The 16,794-nt window shown below is 42.7% G+C and overlaps 1 protein-coding gene across 4 annotated transcripts in view; it reads right to left on the reverse strand.

Moving 5' to 3' along the window:
• Positions 1–16,794, reverse strand: part of FREM1 (FRAS1 related extracellular matrix 1) — an 89,889-nt gene that overhangs the window by 17,974 nt on the left and 55,121 nt on the right. For 2 of the 4 annotated variants that reach the window (XM_035140801.2, XM_060269023.1), the window contains 4 exons: positions 11,397–11,811; positions 9,191–9,392; positions 7,591–7,735; positions 2,192–2,321 (listed from right to left, as the gene is read on the reverse strand). In XM_035140801.2, the coding sequence (XP_034996692.2) occupies positions 2,192–2,321; positions 7,591–7,735; positions 9,191–9,392; positions 11,397–11,811 (892 nt within the window). Of the gene's footprint in view, positions 1–2,191; positions 2,322–7,590; positions 7,736–9,190; positions 9,393–11,396; positions 11,850–16,794 lie in introns of those variants that run through there. The other 2 variants (XM_035140804.2, XM_035140803.2) reach the window with 2 other exon arrangements.

Below are 16,794 nucleotides of genomic sequence, written 5' to 3' on the forward strand. Positions count from 1 at the left end.
AAATGTGTTTGTTCTGTACTTGTGTGTGCTTTTTCGAATGTTGTTGTTGTGCTCATTATGAGGGGTGCGTGCAATGTGTGCATTGTTCAGAGGAATGTAATGTTATTTTCATGGAAGACATAATCCTTCAACGGAAATATCTGTTCAAGCGCATCCAGGGCAGCAATATGGGAGGGAGTCCACACACAGCCCACCTATAAGAGACCTAGCGGATAAAATACAAAAAAAAACAGCACATGTCCCAGTACAGACCTGGGAAGGGTGGGACATGTCCTGGTTGGAGAAGTTTTTACCCAGTGGATGGTTGCGAGGAATCCTTTTTGCATTAGCAGGACCCCTTGTGATTTTAATCCTTTTCTGCTTTTGTATGCCCTGCTTGCTACAATGCTTACAGTCAATGATGGAAAGAATGATGGATAGGACAGTTCCCCCTCGCATAATGATGCTAATGCAGGCTTATAAGTCCCTCCCAACAGGTGCGCCAGAAGGAAGTCTAGAGGAAGATGAGGAAAGTGGACTAGGCCACGAACTACTCTGTGAGTTTGAGACAAGATACAAAAAGAGGGGGGATTGTGAGAAAGACTAAGACAGGATGTGCCTCAAACTCAGTAGAATAAAACAGGATGCCTGTCAGCTAAGTAGAATAAAACAGGATGCTGTGTCAGCTAAATTAGAGTAAAAATAAGGAAGTATAGCCCATGCTTCCTAATAAGGTTAACTTAGAATAGCGAGTGTAGATTGGTTAATGTATAGAAATGTGTCTTACTCTGATAAGATAGATTGTAAGCCAAGCCTCTAAGGAGGGGCGGCAGAAGTAGGGATATAAGCTATGTTTGTGCATTGCCCTGGGCTCTTCGTACCACCCAGGTCGTGGAGCCCGCCTTTGCAAACGCGTTACAATAAAGAGGAACTGGTAAGACTTAAATCGGTGTCTCCTTGTCTGATTGCAAGTCCACGTAAGGGACTTCTCACAGTTATCAAGATGCCAGAAGTGACATATAAAATGCCACATTGGCGTGGGGAATAGGGCGGGGGCTAGAAGTGGTAAACAGCTAACACTACTTGAAATCCCACCCCCTCGTTTTTCATGCAGGTTTGTATGTACATTTAATATGCTGCCAGATGAAGCAATCCAAAATGTTGTGACAACCTCTTGCATGCAGTAGTATTCAATCAATGGCTGTTGTGGGCAATGTATCTCGTCTGTGATACCAATGTGTCAGACCCTCCAAGTGTCCCTATTTTCCAGGGACGTCCCTGATTTAGAGAAGCTACCCCAGCTTCTAATTTGATCCTGCTTTTCCTTAGGATGTCCCTATTTTCATCGGAGAAATGTTGGAGGGGATGGAGTTATCCAACCCTTGAGTGTCTGCAGGCAATCCTGTATAGGGAAGTTTTTTTAAAAAAATGTTTAACGTTTTGTTATGTTTTTATATATGTTGGAAACTGTCCAGAGTGGCTAGGGCAACCCAATAAAATGTGTGGGGTATAAACAGTAAAATTATCATTATGCAATGGGACAGCCCCATTTTCATCAGAGAAATGTTGGAAGGTATGGTGTGTGTGTGTGTGTGTGTGTGTGTGTGTGTGTGTGTGACACCATTCCCTTAAAACCAGTGGTGTAACTCTCCCATGCTACACAATGGGTGGTTTTCCTTGTGTGTGTTTATAAATGCTACCAAGCTTTTGAGAGGGGGGTAATAATAATGGATTCAAACTACAAGAAAGAAGATTCCACCTAAACATTAGGAAGAACTTCCTGACAGTAAGAGCTGTTCGACAGTGGAATTTGCTGCCAAGGAGTGTGGTGGAGTCCCCTTCTTTGGAGGTCTTTAAGCAGAAGCTTGACAGCCTTATGTCAAGAATGCTTTGATGGTGTTTCCTGCTTGGCAGGGGGTTGGACTGGATGGCCCTTGTGGTCTCTTCCAACTCTATGATTCTAATAATTCATTTTGTTTTAATGGAAGGGACCAACATTAAAGTAGGTACAGCCAAAAAACAACAACCCACCATTTGGCAAAACTGCACCCCAAAAGCCTGAGCAGGGTAGTTCTTTCAACACAAGGTAGGTCAGTTGGACTTATTCTGAACAGACCTGTGTAGGACTGCCACTTTGCAAACTAGCACTTTGCGAATCCTTCAACATCCTTAAACTGTGCTTTATTTTCAGTTCCTTTTATGATGACATTACCTGCACTGCAACAAAGGCAGAATCTGTGATGTACCCTGATCTGGTGATCCTCAAAGGAAGCATCTCCACATTTTCGCAAACTTCATAAACATCCTGTTCCATTTCAATTTTTGACCATTTCAGTTCCAGTCTATTGGGGTGGGGGAGGGAGAAAAAAAAGAGAAAACACTGTATGTGGCATGCAGGACAGGAGGAATTTGCATAGAAAATCCAAAAGAAGTCCCTGCTAGTTCAGGATCCAAGGCAGCTGACATTTCTTTCTCGCTGTCTGTGCAAACATACTTTTTCTACCAATGTATCACTGTGTTCAGGAGGAAACTGGTCCTAAGAGAGAAGCAAACAGGACTTAATTTGATAAAAGGCTTACCGGAGCTAAACCTTGGTTGTGCTTTCACGTTAAGGCTCAGTCCTCAAATTGCAATGTGTATTCACGGGAACAGAAGTGCCTCTGAGCATGCGCAGAACACGCATTCCCCTCACCGTGGAGTAGTGACAGCTGGTTCTCATGTTTTTTAGAAGGCATTTAGGGCAAACACACAAACTCACTGAGCTCTTTTGGGCCCCCTGGATAATAATTTGGCTGGGGAAGAGCCCCTCCCCCAATGTTCAGGGGCAGACTGTGGATCCACAGCTTCCATGGCTGGCTTCTCCTGCTGTTGCAGCCGCTGGAAAAGAAGGCCCTGGTGCCCTCCTGACTTTTAGAAGACATCTGAAAGCAGGCCTGTTTAGGGAAGTTTTTCATGTTTGGTGTTTTATTGTGCTTTTAATATTCTGTTGGGAGCTGCCCAGAGTGGCTGGGGAAACCCAGACAGATGGGCAGGCAGGGTATAAATAATATTTATTATTATTATTATTATTATTATTATTATTATTATTATTATTATTATTATCTCCACTCTGCTGAGGCAGGCAAGAGAGCAGCATTGTAAAAGTAGGCAGCATTGTGCCATAGTTAGACTCAAAGGCCTTCCTACTCTCATATGAGAGTGCCACATGCTACCTTTATCTGAAATCCTGAAGGGATACTGCCATCCAGTGTAGACAATACTGACAATACTGACAGACGAGTGGTCTGAATCCAGTTTCCAAACTTTCTACTTCCTGTGGCACCAGTACGATGCTCAGAATCTATGGCTTCCCATTGATTAAAAATCTTCTGGGCAGCAACTTCTGTCGGATGAAACCTGAGCCACAAATATCTTCTGCACCCCACATATGGAACTGCCTGTAAGATCTCAACAGTTCGGAGCAAAGTCACTATTCCTCGTTTATAGGTTAGCAATACTTCTTAATGGGACCCAGGTGGCGCTGTGGTTAAACCACTGAGCCTAGGGCTTGCTGATCAGAAGGTCAGCGGTTCGAATCCCTGCGACGGGGTGAGCTCCCGTTGCTTGGTCCCAGCTCCTGCCAACCTAGCAGTTCGAAAGCACGTCAAAATGCAAGTAGATAAATAGGTACCGCTACAGCGGGAAGGTAAACGGCGTTTCCATGTGCTGCTCTGGTTTGCCAGAAGTGGCTTTGTCATGCTGGCCACATGACCTGGAAGCTATACGCCGGCTCCCTCGGCCAATAATGCGAGATTAGCGCGCAACCCCAGAGTCGGTCACGACTGGACCTAATGGTCAGGGGTCCCTTTACCTTTACCTAATACTTCTTTAAAGGCTGAATGCAGAGTCCTCTAGTGGCCAGTTATGGAACGGAAGTGATTTCTTTACACATCACCATTTCCAGGTGCCCCCAAAACTAATGCTTGAGTGTTATCTTTCTAGAAAAAGACGTGCCAGAACTCATCATGAACACCTCCTCCCTTGTTCTCTTAAAATGGCAATGGCGTCCACCTGAGAGGTGCCGGAACTGAGTTCCAGCTGGAAAAAATGCCCTGGTTATATCCACCAAGGTTTCTCCTCCAGAAAGCTTGGTTCAGTTACACTAAATTTAGTATCTAAAAGATGTGATGTGATTAAAAACCCTTCCAAGTAAAAACAAAAAACAGCAAATAGAAAAAAGAAAAATAGTTGTGCACACAAAACAGAACTACATGCCCAATTTTTGTTTGTTTGAGTCTTGAGATTTTAAGGGACGTGGGTGGTGCTGTGGGTTAAACCCTTGAGCCTAGGGCTTGCCGACCAGAAGGTCAGCGGTTCGAATCCCCGTGACGGGGTGAGCTCCCGTTGCACTGTTCCAGCTCCTGCCAACCTAGCAGTTCGAAAACACGTCAAAGTGCAAGTAGATAAATAGGTACCACTCCAGTGGGAAGGTAAATGGCGTTTCCGTGTGCTGCCCTGGTTCACCAGAAAGCGGCTTAGTCATGATGGCCACATGACCTGGAAGCTGTATGCCGGCTCCCTCGGCCAGTAAAACGAGATGAGCGCCGCAACCGTAGAGTCGTCCGCAACTGGACTTAACTGTCAGGGGTCCTTTACCTTTACCTTTATATCAGATTTTAAACACAGGAAGAAGGAGGCTCCCCACCATCTGAGTCTAATACTTACCATACGGTAGTATAGGTCCAGCATAAACCAATTAGAGTAAACGGTATTTATAGAAACACAACCCAAGAGGTTGTAAAGTTGTCTCTACTTAAAATAAAGCACAAGACCAAACCAGGGCCGTCTTAAGCATATCTGGTGCCCTGGTGCGAACTATCCCTCCGGCGCCCCCCGTTTCTGAGCGCGGCTGTCTGGCGGGCGCAGTGCGGTACCCCCTGGTGGCCCGGCGCCCTGGTGCATTGCGCCACCCAGCCTTGCCATAGGGACCCTGGACCAAACAGATGTACAGCTTACATAACTCTGACCAGGTTTGGATGTTGTATTGCCCTTCTTGGAAGAATGAAAACTGGGGACATTTAAATAAGCCAGCACCACTCCCCCCCCAGATGTAGTACTGATGCAACTCAAAATGTACTAGGACCAACAGCATATTTTCTTAGATTCATGCTGTTTTAACACACAACACAATACCTATAATGCTTTTTTGTTAGGCGTTACAGGTGCGGAACTACCAAAATAAAATAAAAGACCGTTTATACGTGCAATGACAGCAGCAAGGATGCTTTTTGTCCAGAGATGGAAAGAAGAAGAAGAAGAAGTGCTGACCAGAGAAGAATGGCAGACCAACCTGATGGAATATGTAGAAATGGCAAGCCTGATGGGAAAGATCACAAATCAGGAAGACCAAGTATTTTTAAAAGACTGGAATAATTTCTAACATATTTGAGAGATCACTGTAAACAGTTGAAATCATTGGCAGGAATACAACGACACTTGTAATGCAACATGGATTTTGGATGTGATAATTGTATAACAGATAGATCACAGTAAAGGATGCAGGAATAAAATTTAGAATTGGAACCCATGGAGGGAAGGAAGGAGGTCTCAAGTATCAGAAGAACCCTTTTTTAAATGTGTGAAAATGTGATGTTTATGGTGTATAAGTTTTATGTAAAACTAATAGAAATTTATATTTAAAAAAAGAGATTCATGCTGTTTTACACACCACTCAAATTACTTGTGCTGCAATTGGATTTCACTGCTGCCCTCTTTATTTGTTACCACAGTTGTAAACGGAGCATTTACAAGCAGCAGTTAGACAAAATTTATTAGAGGGAAGAAAGTGTTTGGAGGGATATTTTGATATACAGTATAGGTTACACCCTTTTGTTTTAAAAACCTCACTGAAAAGTATTCCATATATTTGGGACATGTTATCAACCCAGATCTAGAGTGACCTCTAGCTGCAGAAAGTTGCATCTAGATGCAATTTTCGCATGCACAACTTGGCAACAAAATGTGCTTAATTTACAGTCAAACTTCCCATCTTACAAGCACATGTATAATTAATAATTGCCATCATTAGTGTTATTTCTGTCATATTTCACAGTGGGCAAATAGCTTGCCAGACCTTCTCTGCTACTGTGAAGACTGTGTGTCTTGTCAACAAGCATTGCCTTAGTAAGAAAAGAGGATAAACCTTCCTAAATCTGAATGCTTGTATATACACTGTGAAAATGAAAAAAAGAAAAGAAAAAAATGTTAGATTTGTGTTATGCCATTGCATATTTATGCTAACTGAAAATATCACTGGGTACTTAAGTACCGGCTATTTTCACAAATGTGAAATGATAAGGCTAAAGACTGCTTTCCAGAAGTGAAATTGTCTGATTCTGAAATCCTCCTCTTAAATCTCAGAAGTTTGGATGATTCAGGAAAGATGGTTTGTCATTGCCCAAGGATATTTTTCTCATCATTCCTTCCAAAGTTTCAGGATCAATCTCCAGTAATGAAAACACATTCCAAGGTTGAAGGTGTAAGGCCATGTTAGATGTAATGCCAAATACTTTTCTAATTTTGAGAAAAACCAAATACTACATAAAGCTGATAGATTTTCTTGAACAAGTATGTACACTCTGATAACAAGAGTTCTGTGTATTTCAAAAGTCTTCATCTTACTTCAACAGTAAAATGTCACATTTACCTATTTTCTGTCATTTATAGTCGCATAAATGTTTTTCTCTGACAACTTTTACCACAACACGGCACTTTCTCCTAGTCTTGCATCCTCACAGAATTGTTTGTAGGATTACAGGTTAATGTATGTGGAACACTTTAAATGTCGGAAAAGTCCTAAGTATAATGTATAGTCATATCTCATGTTACGGACACTTCAGGTTATGTGTTTTCGGGTTGTGGACCGCGGAAAACCCAGAAGTACCGGAATGGGTTCCTTCCGGGTTCTGCCGCTCACGCATCTGCAGAGGTGCTAAATTGCACTTTGCGGATACGCAGAAGCATCAAATCGCACCGGCGCCTGCGCAGATGCAGTGCTTCAGGATGCGAACGCTGCAGGTTGCGGACGTGCCTCCGTCACGGATTACGTCCACAATCCGAGGTTCAACAGTACATAATACTGTGCCAACATAGCACCAACATAGCACCAACTCCCCAGATAATTCTCTTTCTAGATTTTTTAAATAGGCCTACAGTTATTTCTTCTGCTTCCTTCTAGTTCAGGGGTCCCCAAACTAAGGCCCGGGGGCCGGATGCGGCCCAATCACCTTCTAAATCCGGCCCGCGGATGGTCCGGGAATCAGCATGTTTTTACATGAGTAGAATGTGTCCTTTTATTTAAAATGCATCTCTGGGTTATTTGTGGGGTATAGGAATTTGTTCATATTTTTTTTCAAAATATAATCTGGCCACCCACAAGGTCTGAGGGACAGTGGACCGGTCTCCTGCTGAAAAAGTTTGCTGACCCCTGTGGCCCAGTAAAAGGTCTCTGCTTCAAAACCTTCAGCAAGTGACCTGACTTAAGGGAGGAAACAAACAAACAAACAAACAAACAAACAAACAACAAATGCTACGGGCAATGCAGGTGTTTGGAGAAAGGAAGCTCTGACTTACATCTGAGGCATTGCAGAGTTTCCTTCAGGATCGGTAACTTGAATCTCCAGGTCTTCTGAATTCCCCTCCCAGTAACGGTCAATGACATAAAGTATGGTTTTGCTCTTTAAATCCTTCTGACTGAATTCATGCTGAATAAATCCACCTGAGGAAATTAATGAAGACATGTGACGTCGATTCACTATGCCCAACGAACAAATATAACTCACCATATTAAGGGGCCCTGAGGAATTGGAGGTGACTCTCACTGCATCAAGCACGGAGGCAAATCTCCAGCTAATCTTCAACTGAGCTGAGTCTGGGTGTTTTACTATTATTCCCTTCGCCCAAGGATGGCCCCAGCCATCTTGGTGCCAGAGATACGGTACCCTGAGCAAACAGTGCTCCTCCCACTCCCAAGTCAAGGGGCATGGTACTTAAAGACCTTCAAATTAGTTTGGCACCTGAGGCAGAACCGCACCATCCGCTCCCTGGCAGCAACCCCCCCCCACCCTACAAAAATAAATTTAACAATTAACCATTTCCTGCTCCTACATGATATCCCAGTCTTAGGCAACCACCTCATTCTGTCTAACGGTAGGCCTGGTCCTGCCATGGCACCTAAAATCTTTAGATGCATCCAACACATACAGTTCCATAAGGCTTCACAGCATTGCTTCTCTACTACTTGTACCTTATTATCAGGGGTGACATTGGGGGAGGGGCAAGGCCCCCTCAAAATTTTCAAGGAGAGGGCTGGGCCCTTCAATATTCTGCGGTGATGTGCGCACACTGGGCATGCATGCCGTGTGACGTGCTGACATCACTCGTGCATGCTGCATGGCATGCTCACATCACACGGGCAAGCCATGTGGCTTGCACGCAACACGGTACCATGTTGCATGGCAAGCCAGTGCTCTTCAGGTGTTATGAAAATTGGGGAGCTACCACATGGTGTGTGTGTGTGTGTGAATGTGCTAGCTCAGCTTCTGATTTTGTCACCTTCCATGAGTTGGAAGACAACCGTCTTGCCACAGAGAGCCTCAGGGCTCCATGCACAATTGAGAGCCCTGATTTGTACAGGGTTCCACAACATGCAGGGTCGCCTCCACAAATACAAGAGGTTCCTTGCTGCTGGTACACTAGTTGCACCACAACTTGCGGAAGGCAACGAAAATGGTGAGAGGATGTGTGTGAAGCTAACACACTTGTCACTGCTGCCTTTTCGTCACGTAGTAACTTTTTTGTAACATCTGTAGAGGTCTTTTGGTTTTATTTAAGTTCCACACCACTTTGATTAAAAAGCCAACCCATACTGCAAGTGTGGTTTCTGCTTTTTAGGGTGGAATCGTATGAATTTCTGAGTTCATAGAATATAACTGGGTTATACAGCAAAATGAAATAATTGGGTTATGAAAATAATCAATGACTCCCACAAACTTGGGTCCTACACACTTTTCTGCAGAGGTCTATTTCAGTCTGCTTTTCTGACACCTTCTCCTGAAACAAAGTTTCCAGGAAACTTCTTCTGTAAAAAAAGTCTACTTAGAAGGATCAATTGCAATACTACCCAACACAATGTATTTTGTGAACTACGTGGAAAGGGGAAATGACACTATACCTGTTGTTATATTTTGCAAGTAGCCGTACCGAGGTCCTCGCAAAATCTTGAAAATTATTTGCTCATCATCCCCATCACAATCTGATGCCTTCAGGGCCCGGGAAGTAATGTAAATACCAAAGTTGCCATTTTTCAGAAGTTCTACATCTGAAGCAGCAGAAAGGTGGACAATTTCTGGTGCTGCTTTGGCTGGGCTGTCCACCTAAAACAAAAATTAATACAGTACAGTACTCACTATTACTGATCAACCGTTAGATTTGGAAGGAAGGAAGGAAGGAGCAACACACTCCCTTACCCTTGCCCTATTATAACCAAGGCTCTACTTTTTGAAGTCATACATGTATACGGCCATACCTCGGTTTAAGTATGCTTCGGTTTGAGTACGCTTCAGTTTAAGTACTCCTCGGACCCATCTGGAACGGATTAATCCACTTTCCATTACTTTCAATGGGAAAGTTCGCTTCAGGTTAAGTACGCTTCAGGTTAAGTACAGACTTCCAGAACCAGTCATACCTCAGTTTAAGTTCGCCTCGGTTTGAGTATTTTCAGTTTAAGTACTCTTGTGTGGATCGGATTAATCCACTTTCCATTACTTTCAATGGGAAAGTTCGCTTCAGGTTAAGTACGCTTCAGGTTAAGTACGGACTTCTGGAATCAATTACACTCGTACCTCGGGTTAAGTACACTTCAGGTTGAGTACTCCACAGACCGTCTGGAATGGATTAATCCACTTTCCTTTACTTTCAATGGGAAAGTTTGCTTCAGGTTAAGTACGCTTCAGGTTAAGTACAGACTTCCGGAACCAATTGTGTACTCAAACCGAGGTACCACTGTACATAAAAACAGGGACCTTAAACCCAAACCAGTTTGACAAATTAGCTTATCTAAGTCCTAGAACACTAAATCTTGAGATACATGTAATCTAAGGCATGCAAATTACTACAACTTTGTGTTTGTGTGTATGTATGTTTATGATGAAAAGCCCCCTTCATGCAAGAATCATGTGAAGGGGCATAGAAAGAGCCTATGTCTCTGGTCCCATACATGTGGTTTCTCAGTTCCTCCCCCAACATCCATATGTTACCATGGGGAAAAGCGGATGAGCCATTTCTTCACACATCCTCGAAGCCTGTACGACTGTGAGCTTGGATGGCTCAAGTTTACACACACACACACACACACACACACACACACACACACACACACACACACACAGGCTTTTCATGTTAAACACCCATGCCTAATGTGTGGACGTTGGGAATTGAGCAGAGACAGAAGCACAGTCCCATAACCACCACCTACAATTGATGCCCTTTTATGCAATTCACACATGAAAGGGGCTAAAGAAGACAGCAAAAATCAAGGCAACTTTAACATAAAACACTTCATTTGGCATACAAGTAGTTCAAGACATCCTCATTAATAAAGAAGTAGGAATGTTCCCAATACGAAATAGTAAAAATACAAAGGGAAAACAAGAGAAAGAGAAAGAGAGAAAGAGAACAAACAGGACAAAGTTAAAAGGATAAAAAAGGAGGAAAAACAAAGAAGGGAAAAACAGAGACGTACATCCACACCTCTATCTGCCAATTGTATGTATTTGGGTGGGGGAAGGAAGTAATTTGCCTTGGACTGAAGACACAAACAGGAAGGGGACAGTTGGAGGAGGGGGCTCCCTGCAGGAAAGGCAGGGTAGAAAGGGTCTCCCAGGGTGAGAGACTGGGAGATGATGTAGGCTCCCAGGTGGGAGATGGGAAAGTCTACCTCTCTACTGTATATGTGGATAAATGACAGGATATACAGTAAATATGGTAAAGGGTCTTAGGGGTATTTTCTTTCCTCTTTCTCTTTTTTCTGTTTTCTCTTGCTTTTTTCTTCTTTTGGTTTTTTTTTTAAAGATTCTCATTTTGTAGACTAGTTTGATTCTTATTGTATTTTATCTCGAAAATTGTCAATACCAACATTTTAACAAATGAATAAAGAAGTATGGAAATGGAATAGCTAACAGTCAAAACTTGGGACATTAAGTTTACTTCTTTATTTTACAGAATGTATGGTATCTATCACCATTCTTTAGTGCTTCTGGGATGGTTTTTTATTAAAAATAATAATAACTGAATAAAATACAGCACGATAGAATCCTAAAACCTGGATCAAAATGAAGCTAAAGACAATAGTGTGTGTGTGTGTGTGTGTAGGAACTTGCCTGGATGCTGAACGCCAAGGGCTCTAGCTGCACCTTGTTATTTACTATGAAGCCTTCATTCACTCCATCTGTTGCCACAAATGTAAATCTGTCAATCCGAGAATCCCCTCCTCCATGTCTATAAGCAATGTTCAGATTGTCCACATCTTGTTGGCTGAAGCTTTGCTTCCATAGGCCAGACTTTCTGTTGAAGAGCTGGCCGTACTGTGGGAGCTGTGCTAGGAGAAAGGAGAGGTTTTGCGGATCTGTGTCTGGGTCCGAGAGCTGGAGAATGTCTGGAGAAAGGAACGCAATGCCACCTTCGAGTAAAGTCAAGCCTTCGTTCTTGGCCACTGTGGGTAAGGCTTGGTCCACTGTCTCCAGGATGATCTCAAACTCTCCGTGTTTTGTCCTTAGTCCATTGCTGACGATGAATCTGGCAAAAAGAGGCAAGTGTTCCTGTTTCACCATCTACTGAAATGAAATATAACAGACACCTTTACTAAAGGGTTTGCCTCTCGGTAACTCTGAGAACATATCAAGACCCCCAGTCTCTGAAAGAATGGCACTCATGAGTGGCAGACACAAAGTCTGTGAACTTAAGAGACAGCATTCAAATGATTTATGATCAGAGACCTGTCAGGAGTCAGCTTGGACCAATGGTACCAAATAGCATGGGAAACAGCCTTACTAGAAAAATTGCCGTAACCAATAAGCTGAAACTGACACGGGGACAAATAGAAGAAGATGGCTTCACCCTGGTATGGCTCCCCTTGATCACATACACAGCCCAACAAGACAATGACAAAAGCCCACCAACAGCATAGAATCAATATGGCTAACCTGATCCAAAACACCGACCCACCCCACTCACACACGAAACAAAGACCACCACAGCCAACCACAAATGAACAACCATATCCTACCAGGCATCCCCAAACTTTGGCCCTCCAGATGTTTTGGACTACAATTCCCATCATCCCTGACCACTGGTCCTCTTAGCTAGGGATTATGGGAGTTGTAGGCCAAAACATCTGGAGGGCCGCAGTTTGGGGATGCCTGTCCTAGGCCAACCCCAACATCTCTCACCACCAAAGGAACACAAGCGAACAGCAGAGAACCTACACAAGCGACGCTGACAACCCCCCCTCCACATATATTAAGTAAAATAGAAACATTGTCACCCCACCCACCCTTCCCCCATCTACCTCTTTCCCCCTTTTCTTCCCAATGTCTCAACAAATGAAACTGATTAGTAAAAATGTTACGAGAGACATTGCACATATTTTTGTAAATCAAGGAAATCTTTAATAAAAAAATGATTTATGATAAAACCAACTGCATAAATTGACTGCAAGTTGTGGGAATGATTATGAGGATGCAGAGACATCGTTGCACCCATGTTTCAGTATTCTGTTCTGTTTCTTTTCAGTGACCCCCAATTGCCGTGGAAGGGTTTGTTTATTTTAAGGATCGACATGCCACTTTTATGGTGTTCAACAACATTCTTGTTTCAAAATGTTGAAGCGTCACTGATAAATGAACACAGCTATGAGCTGCCCAAGGGAGGAGGCCAACAGCAACAGCCATGGGAAGACTATAGCGAGGCAGCAGCCGCCACCACTGCCACTCGGGAAAAGCGCCGGCTCATCCTCCACCCCAAGCTCAGCAGAGATGGCACTGGCGGGGGAAATAGGGACATTCTGGGATCAAATCGGAAGCCAGTATGGCTTTTGTAATTCTGGGCCTGTCCCTGGAAAATGAGGATACTTGGAGGGTATGCAATTGCACATGATCTACTAGCAATATAATTCAGGTAGGTAGCAATGTTGGTCTGACGCAGTTGAAATATACAAAAATTAGTCCAGTAGCACCTTAGAGACCAACTAAGTTTGTTCTTTTGTGTGCATGCACACTTCTTGGTGTATCTGAAGAAGTGTGCATGCACATGAAAGCTTATACCAAGAACAAACTTAGTTGGTCTCTAAGGTGCTACTGGACTATTTTTTAATTTTTTATATATATAAAAAATTAATATAAAAATTAATATAAAAAGTAATATAAAAAGTAATATAATGTCGATTTAAAGTCTGCTACTGTTGTCAGCCAAGTTTCCTCTCTCCACTGAACTATTATTTTGTATAAAAATAAAAGCTGTCTGGCAGCAGGCCTTCAAGGTCACAGCAGCCAGGGGGTCTTCCTCAGCTCTCCTATCTGAGTGCCTAGGAGACAGGAACAAATCTTAATTGGGGTGTGCATTGAGCCACAGGCATTTTGTTCATATATACAAACCAATGAATATTTGAATCATTTATTTCACCTTAGCCCTAGGTCAAAGGCCAGAGCTAGAACTCTTGAGGTCAGAAAAGCCTTGATACCATTGGGGTCGTGTGCCTGATTCTTGATGTAGAGTTTGTGACCTCTTGGCCCGAGAAACTGCTGATATTCAAGTTACTACCCTGAAAACTTCCAACTGATGATTCAGAAGTGACCAACGTGTGTAGGCATTATGCCATCAAACGGATGGGGAAAAGAGCAGGCAGGCTTGATGCTTTATAAGAGTAAGAAAAATTTTTACTGAAGGGAAATATATTCCCACCTGAGAAAAACTGCAGCAGATGTCTGAACTGACCTAATGTTTGTTCCAGTGGTAAAACGGATGTCCTGTCATCAGTTTAGTTATATCACAGCTTTGGCTGGAATGAAAGCAATGCTGTGGATGTAGTCATACCTTGGTTCGTGAATGGCTTAGCTGTCGAACAAATCAGCTCCTGAATGCCGGATATCCGGAAGTAAGTGTTCCGGTTTTTGTATGTTTTTCGGGAGCCGAATGTCTGATACGGCTTCTGCTTCAGTGCAGGAAGCTCCTGCAGCCAATTGGAAGCCGCACATTGGTTTTGAAATGTTTCGGGAGTCGAACGAATTAAGTTCAAGAACCAATGTACTACTGTATAAGGGCATTTCTGTGAATTCTGAGGGTGAAGAGGGAAGATGGTACTCAAGCATAGGACCAAATTGTTAAGCAACTTTACTACCATCAACAAAAATTACTTCCACCCACTGTTCTTGTAAGCCGAGGGATGAACTGTGTTTTCTCTTGAAAGGTTTTCCTGATTGAAGACGCACTTTTCTATTCCCTACAAACAAATGAAAGTTTGCCCACTCAGTTGAATGGAATGAATAAAAAAGGAGCTGACACTAGGATAAAATGCTTCAGACCATGTTGCCCTAAAGGACTGCGGTGGCAATTTGCCACAGAATACACCCCTAATCAGACTGGAGACCTCGGAGTTCTGCTGCCACAAAGAATTGCCTATATGGCCTATAGGACTGGGGGCCAGTGCTCGTCCATGCTGCAAAAATATTAATACTAAAGATTTATTAGATTCTTGGTTTAGAAAGGCCCACAAATATATTCATCCCAAACCTGAGTAATGTAAAGGACTTAGCAAGCAGTTCAGTGCATGAGGATAGATTATCTGTGGTCCAACTTTCAAAGGCAGGCTCGTAATTGCCATGCAAATGGCGTGCATTGCTAGGTCCCCCCCAGACAATGAGGTTGTTTGTTTCAAGGAAACACCATGCCCCTTTCTTCCAGCGTGTTGTTTATTCCATGTTTAGTTCTGTTCCACGTTTCCCTCAGGAATGGGAAGCAGCCAACATTCCCATCACTCTGATGAATTTTTGGGGGGGAGGGGATAACTCTCGAGCTTAGTTAGGAGGCTAAGTCACGTGGCTTGATTTCACCATTACCGAGGTTTTTAGGCTTTCTCTAGTTCATGGCAATAGAGCTGGCTGCAGGACTTACCATCTGCCATGGCATTTAAAATATAAAAATGGAATCAGGAGATAGTGCCAGCTTATTACAAAACTGATCCACCGTGTCAAAATGGAGGACATTAGCATGTTCTTTTAGCATCCTGCTGCCAGCGTCTGATGTCAGATTGCTAATCACTTGAAGTCATCTGTCCCAAACAAGCAGTGCCAAATCCCTCTTCCAGGCCAGCAGTATCAAACAATGCTGTGAGGTTTACGATGGAATAAAGTGCCTTAACGGACGGTAAAAATCTGATCATTTAAACCCTCATTTAATTAAATGTCACCAGCCCTTGGTGTTTTATTTTTTAATAATCTGCCACAGTATTTATATCTCAATATATAACCAACTGTGTGGCCAAATTCGAACAGCCAGGAACATCATTTTACAGTGATTGAAACAGACACGTATATCTTCATTTCTTTAAAATACCTTGTCAAAGTGCGTCTGGTCTGGGCATAAGACTCTGGGCATGTCTATAAGCAATGTCACACCAATTTAACTATAAGTATGTATAAACACACAGACATAGTCAGACAGGTAGCTACATATTATGCATCTATGCATATGAACATGAATATGTACCATCTTAGTTAAACTGGAACAAAAAAATGGTGTGAGTGGGGAAACCCAGCCAGATGGGCGGGGTATAAATAATAAATTATTATTATTATTATCCAGAATCTGGCTTCCCCCCAGTTTACTAATTAATTAAAAAAAGCAAAATCCCAGATGAGGACAGCAAATTGACCCAGAACTGTCGATAGATACAAATTTGTTTCATTAATCAGTGTCTCTGCTTTTTAACCGGCTAATCAATGAGTTTAAGTAAAGAATTTCAAATTGTTAAAATACCTCATTATATTAAATTAAAATATCTCTCCAAACCACAGAAAAAATAATCTTAAATGCACTGCCTGAATCAAGATATGGGCATAAGTAGTTTGCAAGGCAGTGGGTGAAATTCAACTAAGTTTTACTTGGAGCAGATGCATAAAAACAAATGGGTCTAACTTACTCATGTCCATTAATTTAATGGGTCTATTGTCAGTAAAACTTAGTTGAATACCACCCAGAATGTTGCCCTGAGCATGCACACCAACTTTATTTGCAAAGTCTTGGTGTTCAAGGAGATCCAGCATTATGTTACATTCTGAATTTTTCTTCCAGCTATAAAATTGAGTGCAGAAACTCAGCAGCCAAATTAGTGGTGCAGCTAGGTAAAACTTCATTTACTTACGGGCAATAATGCTGATGCAATAGAAAGGGTTCATGGGCAACCTATGAGAATAATAAACAACCTAGAAAGCAGGCTCCAAATGAGCTTGGTTATACCATATTTTTAATGTGTGCTTTTAGGAGACAACTAAAATGTCAACATACAATCCGTTTACATATATACCACGTTCCTATTATGGACAACTCCTTAGACCACAAAGACAATGGTAACTATTTTCCATGCGGTGCAGGGAACTGTTCAAGTGTTATCCTTATTTTAGATGAGGAGTGGGGAACTAGTGGCCCTTCAGACTACAGCTCCCCTCATCCCTGACCCCTGGCCACATTGGTTGAGGCTGATGGGAATTGGTGTCAAACAACATA

The sequence above is a fragment of the Zootoca vivipara genome, chromosome 16 (assembly GCF_963506605.1).
Source record: "Zootoca vivipara chromosome 16, rZooViv1.1, whole genome shotgun sequence".
In the NCBI taxonomy this organism is placed as follows: domain Eukaryota; kingdom Metazoa; phylum Chordata; class Lepidosauria; order Squamata; family Lacertidae; genus Zootoca; species Zootoca vivipara.